Below are 20,035 nucleotides of genomic sequence, written 5' to 3' on the forward strand. Positions count from 1 at the left end.
GCGACACTAGACACACCAAGCGATACTCGATATTTTTCTTGACAGTCACGTTCAAATATCGATGTAATAATATCGCCTGTCCACTGTCAGGTTTTCAAAAAAATCAGGGGAGACAAAAAGGGGATATTTTCATGTCATCAAGCTTGTACATCATGTCGTATGTATATATATGTTGATATAATAGTATTTTTTATGTTTATTTCTGATCAGCAATTAAAATGTATATGATTGATTTAGCAAGCTATTCACTTCTTTTACTTCAATCTGGCCATAAATAAATATTTAATATTACATAAATATTTTATATACACGTATATTTGATGATAGGAAAATAGCTTGGAATAACGATTTTGAATATAAGACAGAGTTTCCAAGGTTAAGTTATTAGTTGTTTTATTCTACGGTTCAACGTGCATTGCGTGCTTTTAAAAAAATCATATTTGACATGCACAAAAGTAACAGTGTGAACTTTATCTGAATATAATTATATAATAGACATTTATATTATATCTGGAACCCTGTTAAGCAATATGAAACAAACGTTTTCGCCCTTCAAAAGCGTTTTTGTTAGCCAATATGAATATTATAAAATTGTTGTTTGCACTGTATGCAGTTTTATTTATGCCGATAATTTATTTGATAAAGCATCATAAAAGGTATTTAAAAGGTAAAACAATACCAGCAACAAAAATACCGTCTAATTAATGTATCAATAGACTGGACATTAATGTTGCTCGTCAATAATCTGGATAACCTATAAATGATGATTACACATGTACTGAAAAGAAATCTTCTGGTTTCATATTGATGTCTTACTTGAAGTTAAACGTTATCTATAAATCTGCAATCCTATTGGAAGTGATACAGATTATAATGATATATTATCTTAAAATTGATATAAATTTTACTCCATTGTTCAAATTTCTGAATAGTTTAAAACATATATCGTTGTCAATAAATATCAAAATTATTATGAAAATAAATCAATCTGTACTCGGTTTAATAATGCTAGAATAATCTTGTATAAGTGAGTCGATGGCAGCAGTATTAATAATAAATGTTTGAAAATTACTGTAACACCTTTTAAAAAACCTGACAGTGATCAAGCCATAGGTATTGGGCGCGTGGCCAAGTCACTTTAACACTATCAATATGTCATAAAACAACATTTTTAATAAAAAGAAAATAAATAAAAATTCTGATATAATATATATAAACAAGGTAGGTATCTCTTGACACAGGAAATTCAACTACATAAACATTTTTATATATACTATATCAGCATTTTTTATTTATTTTTTTTATGAAAAAAAGTTGTTTTATGACATATTGATCGTGTTAAAGTGACTTGGCCACACGCCCAATACCCGTGGGACAGGCGATATTATTACAGCGATATCTGAAAGCGATTGTCAAGAAAAATGTCGAGTATCGCTTCGTGTGTCTAGTGTCGCGGTCTGAAACTAGCTCGCGATACACGAGATTCGGATAATATGGGCGATATTTGAAAAATAAAATATCGTGCGTCGCTGCGACTGTCAAGAAAAAGATCAAGTATCGCTTCGTGTGTCTAGTGTCGCCTTTTGAACGCGACACTAGACACACGAAGCGATACTTGATCTTTTTCTTGACAGTCGCGGCGATACTTGATATTTTTCTTCTTGACAGTCGCGGCGAAACTTGATCTTTTTCTTGACGCGGCGACGCACGATATATTTAGCACGATATATCGCCTTTTGGGCTACTTACAGAAGGGCGATATATCGTGTTAAATATATCGTGCGTCGCTGCGACTGTCAATAAAAAGATCAAGTATCGCCGCGACTGTCAAGAAAAAGATCAAGTATCGCCGCGACTGTCAAGAAAAAGATCAAGTGTCGCTTCGTGTGTCTAGTGTCGCCTTTGATGAAAGAAGTGCGAGATTATAGATGGCACTATCCGGATTCCGCATCTTTGGACGATTTAAAAACCTGAAAATTATAAAGCGTTGCAACGCAAAACGATTGAATTATTTGGAGAGTTCTGTTGTTGTCGTTATAGTTTGTGAAAATAAGAGGATCGCTTATATGAAATATAAAATACATTTTTCATTGCGTAAGGAAGGATGGCCGAGTGGTCTAATGCGCAGATTTTTTACTCCAGGAGTCAGTGGTTCGAGTCCTGCTGAGGGTTACCTTTTTTTCTTTCTTTTTTAAATTTTATTCTTGATTTTTTTTTACTGGAGCTTTGTTCATCCAATGTTTAATTTTATCAATATAAAGCATTTAATGACAAACTTCAAAACAACCCAAAATCTGTGAAAAGGCCCCTTAAATATGTCATTACGAAGTTACTTAGTCATAGCAGATGTTCATTTGTGCAGATAAGACGTACACTGGTCGAATAATAAATTACTCAATGGACATGGGCGGTTAACATTGGAGCAGCGCTCGGAATACCCGGATTGAATGCTCGTTCATTCAGATTTTAAAATCATTTAGTAGATATGTCTTTATAAATTACGTGATCGCTGGGGCGTGGTAAGTTTTTATCCCAGTGTCATTATTTGAATAAACTTTGTACAGGATCTTAGTTCTGGTACTTGTGGTTTCCGATATTGTTTAGTTATTTACTAGCATAAGTATTAAAATAAAACAGGTGATCCCTGGGGCGTGGTCAAATTTTACCCCCAGCGGTATGATATAAAATTAACACAGTTTACAGAGGACCACTATACGATGTGGTACATCAAATATTTTATCCCTTATCCTTGCGGTTTCTGATAAGATTTTTAACTTATTTACTATAAACGTATGTTTAAATCCGGTAACCCATTCGGCGTAGAAGGGTAGGGGTATGATTTGAAAAAGTCTTTATGATATTTGATTAAAATCGTATCAGACGCGCGTTGGATCTTAGATTAATATTGGAGTAGTGTAAGGTTTGACTTGTCTGATTACTTGTATTGACCTTTTCATGGCCATGATCCCAGTTTTAATCATTTTACCTGTTGAACTGATTTTCAATTTTAAAAGAAGTAGATAAGAACAATAATTTCTCTCTTGATACAGTTTCTGGAGTTCAATTGTTTGCCGTGTAAGATGATATTTGTTAAGTTTCACTATTAAAATCTATTTAAGCTCTGGTGACCTACACATGCAGCACCCCGGACCGATTTTAACAACTTTGAAACCTTGTCAAGCAAGGATCACTCGAGGAATGTTTATGAAAATCAGTATATAGCGGTTTAAGTGATGTCGTTTGACGCAAGTTATTGACGACGGTAGCCAGACGGCCACCTACCACAATAGTCCACCATGAAAACTTCGTGCTGCGGTAAGCTGACAAGGGACATAGCAATCGCAAATTGAAGGTCAGAATTATAGAACTTGGCCAATGACCTCAAACGATGATCCCTAACACAAGTGTAAAGTTTCCATTGAATACGTGCTGTAGGAACATTGATATTGAGATGTTGCATGTTTACCTTTTTCATATGTCCAAAAAGGGGCATAATTCTGCTAAATTGCTGGTAAGACTTGTGGAACTTGGTCAGTGACCTCACTCAATGACCCATACGTGAAGTTTCAGTTAAATGCCTACAGTAGACACAGTGAAATAAAGATGGCACACGTTTACCTCAACCATTACGCGGACACCGGCAACGAAATGTGTAGGAATTACATAGTTCGGACTAATCTGTGAAAAGTCGAGCCAAACTAATCGTCAAACCGGTATCTATTTAAAAAGTTTTTTTCGAACTTTTCACTTTGTGTTTTTAAATAATTAACAAACATTTCAACACGTTTGCATCTACCACCTTACAAGTGTTTGACATACCGCAAATCTTGCGCACGCACGCGCGAACACACCCTGACTTTCCGAGATCTATTAACTGTGCGATTGTAAAAACAACGCGTACGTCGCTCTTCGAATACACAAAATAAATTAGTCGCGTTCTGAGAAAACTGGGCATAATGCATGTGCGTAAAGTGTCGTCCTAAATTAGCCTGTGCAGTCCGCACAGGCTAATCATGGACGACACTTTCCGCCTTAATTTGATTTTGGTTATTAAGAGACTTCATTTAAACGAAAAAGCGAAAAGTGTCGTCCCTGATTAGCCTGTGCGGACTGCACAGGCAAATCCGGGACTACACTTTACGCACATGCATTATGCCTAGTTTTTTCAGAACGCGACTCAAATGTTGTCAACAGACAACGAACTTCATTAAAGCGCATCTTATTGTCGTTCCTAAGATTTTGTTTATTGTTTTGTCAGAAAACGTTTTACATATCATATTTACATGGTGTTCACGATATGTCTGAAGTTTTTCGGCGATAAAAAAAAATAATTTCTTATGCGCAAAAAAACTCGATTTTAGTGTTTTTATATTTATTCTGCTAAAAGGAATCGTGTTCTAAGGCATAACATTATCTCAATGAATAGTTTTGCAGCATACTTGACAAAATTTACGATTTTACGGGATATAGATGGCGGTTTTAAAGGTTTCCAAATTAAGCACGTTGACCAACGGTACCGTTTATTACATCCGGTGCGACGCTTAATACCGACGTATACCGTCTAAGGGAAACATTCTTTTTTCAGTTTTGTTGTTCATACGAGTTATTGATGCAATAAATGATACAAGTCGTGTTTTTGTTCGACTAACACCTATTTAAATCGTAATGCCGTTCCATTCATTCAAGATATGTAGGCGATGTAAAACAATACTAAACATACATTTAATGACGTAAAAGCATGTACACAGATTCATTACTAGTATAACAAGACACGTCTGTAATACAGACCACGACTAACAGTCGATCGATATGCGGACAAGTGTTTAAATACGTTAATATCGTACACCTTCACCTATGATCTCTTTATTTCAAATGCAATAGGGGTATTTCTTTTATTATCCCATTTATGCCTAGCGTCTAGAAAAAAAGGCGTTGGCAAACAGCGTAGACCCAGATGAGACGCCGCATGATGTGGCGTCTCATCTGGGTCTGCGCTGTTTGCTTAATGGAATTTCTGTAAGAAATATTCTAAATATAGAAATAAATATACTAGACATCCCTAATTTTGGAAATAAATTGATCCAATTAAGAAGGATGGGAGAGTCCACCAGGCATAAATGGGTTAAGACCAGCATACCCTTGACTGCTAAACGTGCACACAGATATGAAGGCCCAAGCGTTCTCTGAATATCTTGCAGAGACAAACCGGTATGTGTAGAAAAAAAGTAACTCCGTCAATGCCGGACCCAAGCCCGGATAAAAAAGGACGAGGGTTGTGCGTATGACCAGCACCCCGACCATGGAAAACAAACTACGCTACATAAACCCGAATCACAGCAACACAACATGAGGATTTACGGGCCCTATGCTCCGACAGGGGCGAATAGGACTAGGAGAGTAGAAAAAAAAGTTATCTGGTTCAAGCCCCTGTGACCTTGTACTATGACGTTTTGACAATAACGTTGTAAGACGTCTTACAATGCTCCCGATTATCCAGCATATGATATTGGGTGATCGTATGTCAAAGCGCCGTCAATTGTGCATAAATGTTCAGGTGATTACTCGCCGTAAATCTCTATGCTACATGTCTCTATGAAACTTCTGACAGGTTGACATCAAATTTGAGGATTTCTCCTTCCCCCTCCAGTATATAGCATATCAACTTACATGATCGTTTGCCAAAACATTCTCCATATATCATGCAGAAACGTAAAGATCTCAGGACAGACCGACCATCTGACGGACCAATAAACATTTTTCAATTAAAAAAAAGATCACTTTTTCGAAGGTGTTCAAAAATATCACTAAGAATGGCACTGTTATTTAACAGTCGGTCCAGGAAAAGCGCTGGTTTGGGGAGGGCATGGGAGCCCCCCCCCCCCCCCTCAAGCGCCAGAAATTTAGCCAATTAAAGACCATTTTAAGTAAAATAAAAGTTCTTCACATGCTTATTCAAAAGACCATATAATAATACCAAAATCACACTCCTTTTCAATTTTACACAAAATGAAATGAACAAAAGATGAAATTCAATGGCTTTAACTGCCTTTTTCCGGACGATTTATAATGGCGGTGTGACCTACCAAGGTCGAAAAAACGCTTTCCTTAGGTTGCATTACCAATGAAGAATGTGGGTATAAACATTAAGGTATCATACCCCCGACGAAGTGGAAGGTAAAAAGAATTGCACGTGTCCGTATTGTCGTTCGTCCCTGCTACTAGGTGGATCTTGCTTAAGTTTTCACGATGGCCTGTGTGTATTTATCGCAAAGAAAGGATTTTGGCCATGCCACATTTTGGCAGATTTATGGTCCTTTGTTCTAGTTTTTTCTCACGTCCCGAAAGCTTGTTTTCAGACTTTTAGTGGATCTCCCTCACACGTTCACAGGTGAATGACTTCAAAATTGTAGATGATAATACAGAAAGGTATTTTTGCTGACCACTTGTGGCAAAATATGGCCGGCGTGTCTGCTTTTTTATCATATAATATTCAGTTTTCAACACCTCTTAGGATACTGGGCTGATTTTGTTCAAACGTTCACAGTTAACCCTTTGCATGCTGGGAAATTTGTCGTCTGCTAAAATGTCGTCTGCTGAATTTGTAAAATAAGCATTTTCTTCTTTTTTTTTCAAAGAATACTATCAGAATAGCAAACAGTTTGGATCCAGATGAGACGCCACGTTCTGTGGCGTCTCATCTGGATCCAAACTGTTTGCAAAGGCCTTTAAAATTCGGTTCCCGCACTGAAAGGGTTAAATGACCTGAATGTGTACTTGATGATACAGAAAGAAATGTGGGTGCAACATAGTTCAATTTTTGCCAAAAATGTGCAGATACATGTCCGGACCCCCATTACGCTTCTGATTGAATGACCAATGTAGGGAAAAGAAATACAGGAAAATATGCCCAACTTTCGATACAATTTTATTGTATTTCAGTGTAATTTCTGCACAGTTAAAACCGTCAACACAGAGTTAGACATGCAACATTTAAGGTGCAAAACGACTATCAATACATAATGTCTTCTCACTTACACAAATAACTTTTAAAACGTACACATTCATACCAGCAAATAATAAACAAAACGAAAACTTTTTTACAACTGCAGTTTCGAGTTGTTCTGATTTTAAATAATCAAGTTAATAAATTCAGATTTTAAAGTTTTAAACATCTTTTCTTTCAGGATGATGACATTGGAAATACCTTGGTGAGGAAAATAACCCACCCACCCTCCTTACGGAGTCGACCGAATGTCGTCATTATTTAAACCATCTATCATCGCCACAACCTACGGTATATATTCCGTTGTCAGTACATCATAAAACCAGGGACAAAACTTTGTTTTCATAATAAATATAAATATTTATTGCCAAATAGTTACAATTGAATTTAAACTGCACGTTTATATGCCCGTTAAAAGTCTTATCAGCAAAGGACATTTAAATTGATTATGGAAAATATGACAAAAACTCCACTGCACTGTAGCTGCTTTGAAAACGCGAATTTCAATTTTCCAGCATAATTGGACAAAAAAAATCAAATTCTCATTCTTTGCTAGCCAAATATCCCATTGTCAATCAAGAAGCATGGCTTACTTGAATTAAGTGGGTTACAACGATGCACATCTATTAAAGCTACATATAAGCAGTGTAGGTGAATCAAAATTGACACTCAGGTGGAAATCAGCTGACAAGAGGAGAAATAAAGGCCTGCTCTGTGTAAGGTAGATGGATAGGATTGCAACTGAGAATGGACAGTATTGAGCTTTGTAATGTGTCAGGTAAATGCAAAATAACTGACTTAATAACAAATACATGTCATACATTATGCACACAGACACACAGCGTTCTTGTGGTTGTTAATTATTACATATTACATAAACCAACGTATTATGTGGAATTGGAATAATACATCAAGCAAAAAACAAAATATGTGTATTCAACAATAATATATGTATATGCAATTGTACCTGTCGTATTTATTTATGTTGACAAATTTAAGTAAAATAGCCACCTGAATACAGAATTGCGTAATTAACTGCTTTTACCCAAAAATTATATATGCTTGTATGGATTAAAAAAGAAATCAATAAAAATGAAACCAATTCTATGCACGTTTGAACACAGTTTAAAAATACAGTTTCAAAGATTTACAATAAGTAAAGAAAAACAGTCATACTAGACCTAAAGCATATACATAATATGTCAAGCATACATACATACAGAACATGAAATGAACACAATTTTGTGTGAGAAAATAACCAAAATGACGTCCATTCTGAGTTTGATGTCTAATTCCAAATAAACATTAAATGATAATATAGTGTTTCACAGCAGTAAAGATTCAAAAGTGTGAGCACATAAAATTCAATTGATTTCAAGTTTTCATTGCAACACACTTGCTTGAGAAACCTGACAAGTAAATATTGCTGGAATCTGTAATAAAAAACTATTATTTGATAGGGCAAGTACACAAAGTTACAAGCTCATACAGCTGTTTCAATAAAAAGCACACATTTCCAAACTTTCTACTATATAGATCATGAATAAATGTGTACTATATAAATGAAAAATAGATTTGTTTTTTGTTTTGATTATTTTGAAATTATACATGCTTGAAACAATCTCCCTTTTTCTAGATATGTCCTAGCATTCGAAAAAAAGCTTGAAATATTACAAATATTTGGATAATGTGTGAACAGCAGTACAATCCATCACCAGCAATGCAGACAGTTTTGGGGGCATTAAAGGGACACATCCATGGGAGATGACATTACAATGTGATGTAAAAATGAAGATTAAGAGCAATTTTTGTAATATTTGTTGAATACAATGGCATTCTTTGTATAAATAGTTGGCAAACAATTTGATGTACAAGCAAAGGTCACAAAGAAAATTTCCACAGGTCAGTACTTAAAGCTTTGTTTACATATTTTTGTAATATTCATACCAATATGTAATTGTTTATGAAGTTGTCATATTTAACAGTTTTATATGTGTCAATATTTCTGGGAAACACCACAGATATACCACTTTTAAGTACCCAAAGGTTCTCTCGGCATGCAATTAGCGAACATATGAAGTTTTACAGGGCATTAACAAACAGAAAATTCACTTGCAAACACAATTAAAAGCACAAATAAATACTGAAAATAAATATAAATATAACATAAAAAATACTCAAACAACTCAACTAAATGAAAACAATACAATAGTTTAACATTATCAATAATTACAATATGGCAATAATATATTCACCAAAAAGAAACACATTAAGCTAAGACTACTTTGATTTTCCCAAAATTAACTTCTTAAAATTCCAAATCTGTTTCACAATTTAAACAACCATTTCAAGTTGAAGTTATTTTCTCCTCTTTCAAAAAGTATGGTAAACAATCTTGACATTGACAGACTCAGAAAATGTATGGTAAACAATCTTGACATTGACAGACTCACAAAATGTATCATATGAAATAGGATGCACTTAATATTTGCAGACATTGATTGTGAAATTCAAACAAGTCATAAAAACACAAAAATGAGTTGTACGTAACTATTTTCACGAGTGTTGTGTGGAGCAGAATTAGAGCAGAATCTCACCAGTGAAAAAACATCTTTTAAAATTTCTGAGATTCTTTATACAAAATTTAAGACAAGTCATCTTTTCCAGAAGTCAAATCACAATATGTACTTATTACATTTCTGAATATATAAACCAATATGACATGTATATATGGCAATATTTAAACAAAAATTAAACGCATCTTGCCATTTGTGCCCTTTTTAGCCATAGAGAAAACTAAAATTCCCCAAATTTGAAGTCTGCACCTGCGTCATTACTTAAAGAAGGGAAAATGAATATCAGTTAAGCTGTTAATAGAGGTTCTGGTTTCTAATAACACTACATCTAGTTATATGTAGCATGTCTTCACGATCACATCATACAAATTCTATATTGAAAGGGGGCATTATTTTTGTGATTTTTAGCAAACAGCAGTGAAAATTGCACTTCACAACTTTATATCATATGAAACAAAGTCATGCACGCAAATTTTGTTGAAAGTACTTCGCCTACAAATCAGACCGACAGACCTGGTTAATCCAGTATTAAGCATCAAGCAAGGGGTAAACAAATGGCAATGTGTGTCAATAAATTGGGTATAATCCAACAAATACTGGAATATAAAACAATTTACAGTTCATCTACAGCTTAAGAAGCTACAAAGAACCCTTCAATTATGTAAACTTAAATGTCATTTAAAAAGCGTTTGGGAACTTTTTATCCTGTAAAAAAATGCATTTTTAATCCCTGAAAGAAAATTTGTAACAATGTCTGTATACTTTTAAACTTAACGCATAAAACCAAAGCCCAATAAAACTTGTACTTGAACGTGACAATATGAGAAATGTAGCAAGGCATTTTTCAAGTCTGTTACTAAGACCTATTACCTGCACTACCTTCTGTATGTCTTACATTTACCCGACTAAGACTTTTGGAATTCAGCATATTTCTAATGCAAACCATTCAAGGTCTTCAGAAAAGAAAAAGGAAAAAGAAACACATCTATTCCAATTTGAATGCTATATTCACAAATGATGATGGAACTAGAATGACGTTGAATCACGACTCCTCGTTCCCAGAGTCATCATCGTCATCATAATACATGTTGTCCTCATCATCATCGTCATCACAATCATCACCATAGTCATAATCGCAAAAGTCTACATCATTTGGTTCATTTTTCGGTGCAGTGGAAACACAGTACTCCTGCAATGTCATTGGCACCTTTACTCCATCCTTCTCGGCTTCGTCGCGAGTTTGAAGCACCTGTTTCCTGTGAGACAATAAAAAAAGCATTAGTTATCTTTGAGAGTAGTCCTCAAATTTGTAAAAGAAATGCAATACTTGGCATTCACTTGTGCAGGGTTTTGTTAACTCATAAAAGATGGTTCATGAAGAAATATCAAAGATGACGCAATTAACATAAAGATTAAATGTTTATGTACAAGACATTGCACGTGAATGTTTAAATGTCTTGTTTCATATGCAATGGGCTACAAAAGCTATTCATTTGTACTCATCAGGTCATTTACTACAGGATAACATTTTTAAAATCAAAATTTTGTAAAATACTTAAAATGGTAGTTTGAGGTAAGAAGCCAAGATTGCTATGCATGTCACAGCTAGGCTAGCCATTGTTTCTTGTAAATCATTCTGAAGACATTGCAGCTCCTAGCATACCTTATCAAAGTCTCATATTCCTTGTCCTTTCCCCGTGAGTCTTTCCACTTCCTGTACATGACTGACGCATCAACGTTGGCAGGTGAAAACGTGTTCGGTTCATTTAGTAAGGAAATTATGCTGAGCAAAATAGTTCTGAAAAAAGTATTAAAGAGGGTTAAACAGACAATCAAAATCATGAAAATTATGTTATTCTTTGTAAATGATTGCCTTTAATTGTTCACATTTTAATAAATTTCCTTCCATTACAAAAGGTGTTGGAAAATAAATCATGTAGTGATATTTTACAAGTCAATGAGTTAACACCAGTGATTTTTTGCTCAAAATTACCACTGTTTTTCAGCTGCTTCCCAATCGCAAAATTACACGTTTTTTCCCAATAATCTGACCAAAATTTCCCCAAAAAAGCCCAATTTTTTTTTTAAAGAAATAAATCTCTTATGACTTAATAATGATTTCTTAACTCTAGATCTCAACTTAGTTTTTTAAACATCCTACAAAATATATATCTTTAATTTAGTCCTTTTTGACGATAAAAAATTCCTAAATTTGCCACTTTTATTGATTACAAAAAATTCTAATTACACCAGACTCCTTTTCCCAAAATGGCTAGAAAACCCCCTGAACATGCACTTAAAAACAATATTAATTCTGTTACTTATAATCATATTTATAATGCTTAATTTTCCAAATTTCATGGTTTATCGCGCTATTTTCCCAAATTCACGGTTTATCGTGCTAATTTTCCCAATTCAAATGGCACAGGCTGTAACAAATAAAAGCAAAAAAAATCACTGAACACTTCGTGAACAAGGCAGTCCAAGATACAGCTGTACCCAGAGGGCCAGACAAGATGTGTATTTGCGTAAAATACGCATGAAAAAAGAGAAAATACGCATGACTTAAAATTTTCTTGAGTGAAAACTCCTGGCTAAATTCAGATTACGCATCGTGTGCAATTTCAATGCGTATTAGCCGTTTATACATGCATATAAATTCATGTAAACATGACTGGTTCCCATCGATGTGTCCACACCGGTAATAACGTAGTGACATGACCATCTACATGTATGTATAGAATGTGGCTTCCATCCTAATTTACTCCTCAGAATGGTATCATTTCATTTTGGTCCATGATAAATGCCGATGTTGACACAACAGGCTCCCCGCTACATTGTTGAGATTTGATATACGCTTATATTGAAAACATTTGACATCACATTCGATAAAACCCTAATCGCCCAACTTCAAGCATTTAATTTTTGCCATCAGTTCATCTCTTGTGGAAAACCTTTTTCCTTCAAGAACTTTTTAAATGGCAGCCGAAATACACATATAATAAACAAGTTGTGTGGACCAAGCTAAGAAGATTTTGATCATGGCTGTACAGTGTGTGCTAAACAGTGGCTTGCCAAATCAAGATGGAAAAAGAGATTAATGGCTCCTTATAAGCCAATGGCAAAACAACAGAACAACTGTTAAATGTCTGGAGCTCTGGCTGTACCCCACCAAAATTTATTTGACCATTTTATTTGAGCCAGCGTGGATGACTAGAGTCTTCTGCATATCATGCAATGACCTCAACAATTGAGGTCGAATTTCGAGAAAATTCTTCAATAGTCATGAAAGGTATGGACTGGAATCAAAAGAGACTCAACCCTTGGAGTTTCAAGTTTAAATTTGACCTTGATTAGGCATGACTATCATTCCTTCTGTGCATTGTCTCAATGACCTAAACATTGATGCCAAATTTCATGAAAATCTTCAAAAGATATATGGAGCAGATAAGAATTTATTGTTAAAAGGGCAGGAATTCCCTGGAGCACAACATAATGACAATATGCTTATTTAAATCCTGCAGGAATACTGCATATAAATTTGCATAAAAATCAAATCATTATTTCCTGTTGTCTGACACAGAAAGATATAATCTATTAGAACGCGTCATATTATTTCTTAAAAGGCAATAAATGCCTGAAACATTATTCAACACGAAGGATCTTAAGTATATGCATGTCCACCTAAAAGCGATGCTGAAAATAAAAGTGTCATTGAATTTGAATCATAATTGTTTGAGATCAAAAGAGAAATTATTATGTACATGTCCACCATGTAGCCTTGTAGGGATACTGCAGATGAATTTAGATCTATGTTAAAGTTTTATATTAGAGGTCACAGTGACCTTTGACCTAGTGACCCAAAAATGGGTGTGACGTGTAGAACTCATCAAGGTGCAGCTACATATGAAGTTTCAATGTTGTAGGTGGAAGCACTTTGATTTTAGAGCAAATGTTAAGGTTTTAGCACGACGTGGAGGGCAGACGCCGGACGACGAGCTGGCCATGACAATACCTTGGGTTTTCTCCGAAAACAGCCGAGCTAAAAAGGAGGAAATCAGCTAAAAGGAGGAAATCAGCTTAAACAAGACAGAATGGAACGCAGAGTTCTAACTGTTCAGAAATGAAGCTGTTAGAGTGTACCGGACGTTCTGAGTGGGGTTCCATCTCTCAGAAGGTTCCTCTCCACTCTGAGGGTCATCCACTGGAGGGTGCAGGATCGATATACACACATCTCCATTCTGCAAGATATGATAGAAACTTTCAAGTATTGATGTGTACACAAAAGGTTAAGGAGAGTACTATAGTAATAATGTCACCACAGTTCAATGATATTTGGAGGGCAAAACATAAGCCCTTATCAGTTCTTACACTAAGGTGCACTAAACATCATATTACATTTTACAGATTCATGAAAACTGATAACATTCTATTAGACTACGTGTACCTGGAATGATAACTTTTGTAACTATGATTTCATTTAATAGCTATACTGTACTTTGAATATTCTGCTTAGATGAAAGAAGATAAAATTTAGCCTAAATATGACATTAATTACTTATGAAAATATTCATTTTCCCAATTTTTTAGATAAAATTTCCACTGAATTATTGATCATTAAAAAAAAACATTTCAACGCATATTTTTTTCTTAACAAAGCTAAGATTTCACAATCAAAATGTATGCATACCTCATACACATTTGGATGCCACATTTTGTTGACGAATCGCACACTGGGTGGAGCATATGGGTAGTCATGTGGGAACTTCATAATGGCCTGCAATGGTAAGTAACTCTTAGTTCATCTAGCTGGGAGAACTTACCTAAGTTGCGTCCCTTTGTCATATGTACAACACTAAATGCAATGCCTGTCGGTTCATGCAGTCTGATGTGAAAACATGTTGGCACAGGCACATAGCACACTTTTTATCAGCTACTGTCCTTGCTAATAATGCAAGTGGTGAATCAACAATAGTTATCTTCAATAGATCCTGTATTGTCTGGTTATTATAAGCCCAAAAGTTTTCAATGCATGGAATCTCTGAAAAGCAAGAGGAGCCTCACAAAGAGGCGAGTGTTTTTTTAAGCGTTTTAGTACAGATAAAAAACATACCTTCACTTCTTATTCTTTATTACCGGTATTTATAAGGTTTATAAGATAACTGTACAAAATATTCTGGAAGGTTGCCGATTTAAATAAATTTTACTAGAAGTATTGAAAGTCTTAAAAAATGCATTTTTTCAATTTAAAAATTGAAAAACTGCAATTATTGATAGAAAATATGAAGAGATAAAATGTAATTAGAAATTTAAAAAATCTGTTCTCACAAATAAATGTGTGGTATTGCATTGCCAGCTGTCATAATTATGTTTCAGTTCTTACATTTTATACAATTTCATAACTTGAGCTGTGCAAAAAACCTGAAAAATAGCCCCCCTGCTTTGTCAGCTAGATTAAAGGGCAAATAACTCAAGAGAAAGTGAAACATTGGACATCAAAAGAAAAAATCTGACTTAATTTCATAGTGATAATATATGTTTATTTTCTATTGCGTAGCTTGAAAAATATGATTCAGTTATCTCCACAAACTGGTAAAATTGTATGTGGATTGAATGTTGAACTGAAATAGGATTTGGCCCCTCTCAGATTTCATTTGCATGCATCTTTGTAATCATTGGTCAGGGATATGTGAATGGCTTGGGTGCTCACTGTCTTTCGCCTGCAATTTTTTCAGCCTGCCTAGATCCCTATATGAGATAAATTTTTATGTACACTTAAATGCTTTACAAATTATGTATATTTAAGAGCCAAGTTTGAAGTTTGGAGTTCATTAAAACTGTTTTAAGCCTCCAAAACTTTTGAATTGACCGTTCCAAGATGGCGACCCAGTTTTGTTTATGTTTGTTCTTTGTTATGTACATGTATGTGTGTGCATTTTGTCTAGTTTTGTTTCACACTGTTTGGCAATGGGTTCCTTGCCATAAATAAAAGGCGGCATTGAATAATAAGGTTTTTGTCTATTGCTGTTGCAGCTGGTGTTTCACTTTTAAGACATTTGTTACATTACCACATGTATGTTTAAAAGAAAAAAAAATTACAATACCAAAATAAGTGTAAGTGGGATACATGATTCGAGTAAGGGATAATCATATTTTAAATCAATTATACATTTATAAAAGTGTGCTGATGTTGTTGTTTTCAAATCCACTTTTGCAATTTATTGTCTGTTGTATTATTTTGAGTGTTATCATAATAATTATGTGAATTAAATGGAGGAAAAATAAATAGATAAGAAAAGCAAAAGCTCTGTTTTTATACCACCTAGTGAAGATTTTGATTTATAACTACATAATGTAGATTTTTTTTACAGACATGCGCAAGACCTGGGGGCACATCCACTTTTCGTGCAAACTGCCTACCATGCTGTATTGCCAATTGAATTCCTGGGTAAATGCTAGTTCTTCTTGAATGCTTTGAGGTTTTAGACATACATACATACAGCTCAAAAGTTCTTCCTCATAAAGGCAAAACCACGTAAAAAATATGTCCAATTTATGTTCAATCAACCTAATAGTAAATACATCCTAACAAACACAACAGCTAGTATCATTGACATCAACGTGTGTGTCTCTTCAGTCCGTTTCCTGGGCCTATAACCAGTTCTTAGTGTCTTTGGGGAAGATCTAAAGAACGCTTCCCGAGTGGGGATTGAACCCCTGACCTCCAGGTCGCTAGGCAGACACCATATCCATAATTCCATTATGCCACGGCGAATGTATAAGCCTTAAATTATGACCTTCCCAGACATAAAATTGAAAGTTCCACTTTTCTTTCAGTTTTTAAGACAAAGCTACCGAAAGTGTTGATTTCTCATAACAAACATACTGCAACTCTTATCTTTACCACATAATCCAGTATAATAACGATTTATATGTTCATAATCAAAATATGGTTAATATGAACAATAAATGTGTTAAAGAATTTCATAAACAAAATCATCAACCATTTAAGTGAATATACGATGTGAATTGTGGGATCAGGAAATTCCCATTGAGTATGCATGAACCACATGACATGATGTGCCAGCATCAAGCACCACCAATCAACAACTGAATTTAACTTTCATAAATAGTTGCAAACCTGAAAGTGAATTTCTGAGAATAAAAGAGCCTCTTTCTGTTTATTGTACCCAGCATTTTTTTTCCTTCTTTATAAAGTACCGGTAAACGGCACTTTCCCAATTACGAAAAAAATACAAATTTCCTAATTGCTGTCCAAAAAATTCCCATTTTAAGGTTAAAAAAATAAAAAATATATTATTTTTTGGAAAATGCAACATTTTGTTAGTTTCCCTATGCAGCTCTATGGTGTGAACCTAGGTTAATATAATATTGACAGCTTGAAAACACTTAGTTATCAATTTTAAAGTATTTGGGAGCATAAAATCAAATACACCAATTTCCCAATTTAAGGTTTCACGACTCATTTTTTATCCAATTTTCAGGTTTTCACGACTCAATTTTTCCCAATTGGACCGGTACGGGTACTTTTCCCAATTGGACAAAAAAAATTGCTGGTACCGAGTGAACTACAGTTCTGGATTGAGATATATAACTTGTCAGGTCATTCATGCATGTGTATGTATGAATTAGCATAGGTACGTATTTTTAAATGTGTATAATCAAATTTGTTATCCAAAAGCAATTGCAAGGTTTCATTATTCACAAATTTGTACAATGTCACATCATTCTTACTTGGGGAAAGCATGGACTAGATATTTGATTGCTAAATAAAAACTTCGTAGTGCAGAGAACGCTAAGATCTTTTTTCTTTTGGTTTAAAAATTTGAAGTGCATTTTTGTAAAGAGTGAAACTTTTTCTCAAACTAAAAACAAGTTGTTTCAGCTGTATGTACTTCTCTTCAGTCGTTGAGATAGGTTAGTATAGATTTGAGACATGTACAGTTAGTGTATACACCTTCACATGGGTTCGGCATATATAAGGCTGCCTTAGTGCTGATTGGCTGATGCCATACCAACAAGAATTTGATTGAAAGTTGGAAAAATCTATTTTGGTCTCGCTGAGAAATTCATGAAATGTACATATAGTAGCTCCGATGCAGAATTAACGGAGTGAATAACCAGATTTACTGTTAAGATTTGTACATGCTGAGTATTAGAAAACAGTGTATGTGCCGAATATCCAATGTCTGAGGGACTGCTGCCATTTGTAAAGTCGACGTACGACATAGGTTTTTTAGTGTAATTTGCACCCGGACGTCCACTTACGGAAGTGCTGAACTAAGTGAAAAGCTAGTTCTGGCTACCATAACTTTAAATGTCGCTTTTTATAATTTTTGACTGGCGCGACTTTATAGTTATGGACCAACCCCATTAGGAAAGTCAACCAGAAATTCCCGAAAAGTTGACAGTTAACAAAGACCGGTCCAAAACAGCTTTTAAATGCAGTTGTTGGCCCAAATCAACCACTTGATTGGAAAGATTGACATTTTTCACATTTAACACATTTATATTCTTTCACAAAATACTATCTTAAACATTTAAAATGTATCTATTCTGCTCTTACATATCGAGAAAAACAGCGATGTGACAGACTTTCTTGAAATGCGAATCTCCCGAGATTTCACGGTCATATGACGTTATTTCTATTTTTAGTAACAAACCATGTGCTCAAGTGTTTTCAAATTCAGAATGACATTTCCCGGTATTTTAATTATTCTGGCTTATTTTGTAAACAAATTGTAGTGTCAATACAAAGCAAAAGTAAATATTATATAAAACTACCTGATTCACAATGAAATCAGTCTTATAATCCACCAGACGTAAGTTGTTAGTCACAAATAATAGATTTCAGAAAACAAAAGTAATGTTTATAATTTCAGCATAAAATGTCAAGGTCGATCCCAAAGTATCCAAATGAAAACTCGTCACGTGACAAAGCGACAATGGCGTCGAAATTGTGAATTTCAGACCAGTGAGAGTTATTTTCATCTATTGTAAGATGCATTTGAAACATTTGAACCTTAAAATATTCCTCGATGCAGTAATTTATATTCATTCACCAATATATGTAGAAATGTATCCAATAAAATGAGCTTTCTTTGATTTATAGCGTGACATAAATATGTTACGACTCTGGTTGACTTTCGATACGGGGCTAGCTTCAGCGTACAGGTATGTCAATACTATATAAACTGTACGCTGAAGTTTCTTTAGCTAGTGAAAAGCCTGCTGTAGAGTGGCTCAAAACCAGATGTTAGGTTTTGTTGGAAGAACGCCCTGTAAGTGTTCAAGATCATATGGGCTGAAGCTTCACACTAGAAAGGGCTCATAAGCATGATAAGACCCATAAAAATTAAGTACTTTTCATAACATGTTTACTTTAATTGATTAACAAAAATATCTGTTGTTAAGCAAATTTTTTTTTAACAAACGATTAGATTTCTTTAAAATATATTGAAAAATAATAGCAAAGTTCAATAAATACTATCAATTATATACCCAAAAAACACAACAGCTGATATATGTCATTACCAAGAACAAGGAAATATGTAACAAAGAAAACAAAGGAAGTGAATGTCAATTTTTTTTAATCCATCGAACATACACACAATCTTTGTCAGTTGTCTTTTTAATTATAATCTGGAATGCTATACCTTGAAGTAGCCGCCCTCGTACAGTGTTCCAGGAGGCCCAAATATTGCTACTTCCCATTCGAATAACTTCTCATCGTCAAGTAATTTCACTCGAAAACCCTCAACTGGTTCGCTAACAATTTTCTTCAATTCGAGCTGTAGAGCCTTGACGGCTCCACTTGTTGGACTTTGTGCCATTGGAAAATTGTCTATAAACTATATTTTTGAAGAATGAAAGAAAGAAATGTAAAATGTACGAGACTCTGACAGATGAACCAGACGTTCCTCTTTTGTTTGCTCTGCGCAGTATAATGGCGATATTTCAATTATGACGTCACAGACGATAGTGTATTGAATGTCGTAAATAAAAATAAACAATACGAGAAAAGTAAAACGTCAAAATATTAGTATATGTTATGATTTTCTCATGTTTAATGTTCGATTAAAACCGATAAAAATATGTCTACTATATGTTTAATGTTTATTTTAATGAAATTTTAATTTACTAATTCATGATTCAAAACGGTCAAAAATGTCCCAAATCATTTCGCAACGTTAGCCGCTGATTGGGTTTACTGTACTCGAGCCAAGTAAAAATATTCTGTCCATTCTTGAAAAAGAACGTGAATGTCACATTTGCTTGTTACATATAAGTAATTGCATTCCCTACATCGCTTCCACTCAAACATTAAAATGTGGAAATGGAAAGTAATGTAATATGATCAGAAGCTGACATTTTCAATGACTTCTATGTATATGTCGCAAAAGACATTGGAAAAGATTTCACCTTTGATGAAAGT

The 20,035-nt window shown here is 34.4% G+C and overlaps 1 protein-coding gene across 1 annotated transcript; it reads right to left on the minus strand.

The window, feature by feature from the left end:
- Window positions 1-6,908: 6,908 nt before the first annotated feature.
- On the minus strand, window positions 6,909-19,561 carry LOC127879444 (ubiquitin-conjugating enzyme E2 R2-like). The gene is made up of 5 exons (XM_052426272.1): window positions 19,257-19,561; window positions 14,270-14,356; window positions 13,723-13,820; window positions 11,243-11,377; window positions 6,909-10,835 (listed from the first exon to the last, which is right to left on the minus strand). The coding sequence occupies exons 1-5, from the start codon at window positions 19,431-19,433 to the stop codon at window positions 10,622-10,624; spliced, it is 711 nt and encodes a 236-aa protein (XP_052282232.1). The 5' UTR covers window positions 19,434-19,561; the 3' UTR covers window positions 6,909-10,621.
- Between the last annotated feature and the right edge of the window lie 474 nt (window positions 19,562-20,035).

The sequence above is a fragment of the Dreissena polymorpha genome, chromosome 4 (assembly GCF_020536995.1).
Source record: "Dreissena polymorpha isolate Duluth1 chromosome 4, UMN_Dpol_1.0, whole genome shotgun sequence".
Lineage (NCBI taxonomy): Eukaryota > Metazoa > Mollusca > Bivalvia > Myida > Dreissenidae > Dreissena > Dreissena polymorpha.

Excerpts from the sequence above, each read along its gene's own strand:
- LOC127879444 (XM_052426272.1), bottom strand. The coding sequence starts at position 19,433 with ATGGCACAAAGTCCAACAAGTGGAGCCGTCAAGGCTCTACAGCTCGAA. Across the intron at positions 13,821-14,269 it reads GGCATCCAAATGTGTATGAG|AATGGAGATGTGTGTATATC; the intron begins GTATGCATACAT and ends CATATCTTGCAG. Across the intron at positions 10,836-11,242 it reads GAATATGAGACTTTGATAAG|GAAACAGGTGCTTCAAACTC; the intron begins GTATGCTAGGAG and ends ATTGTCTCACAG.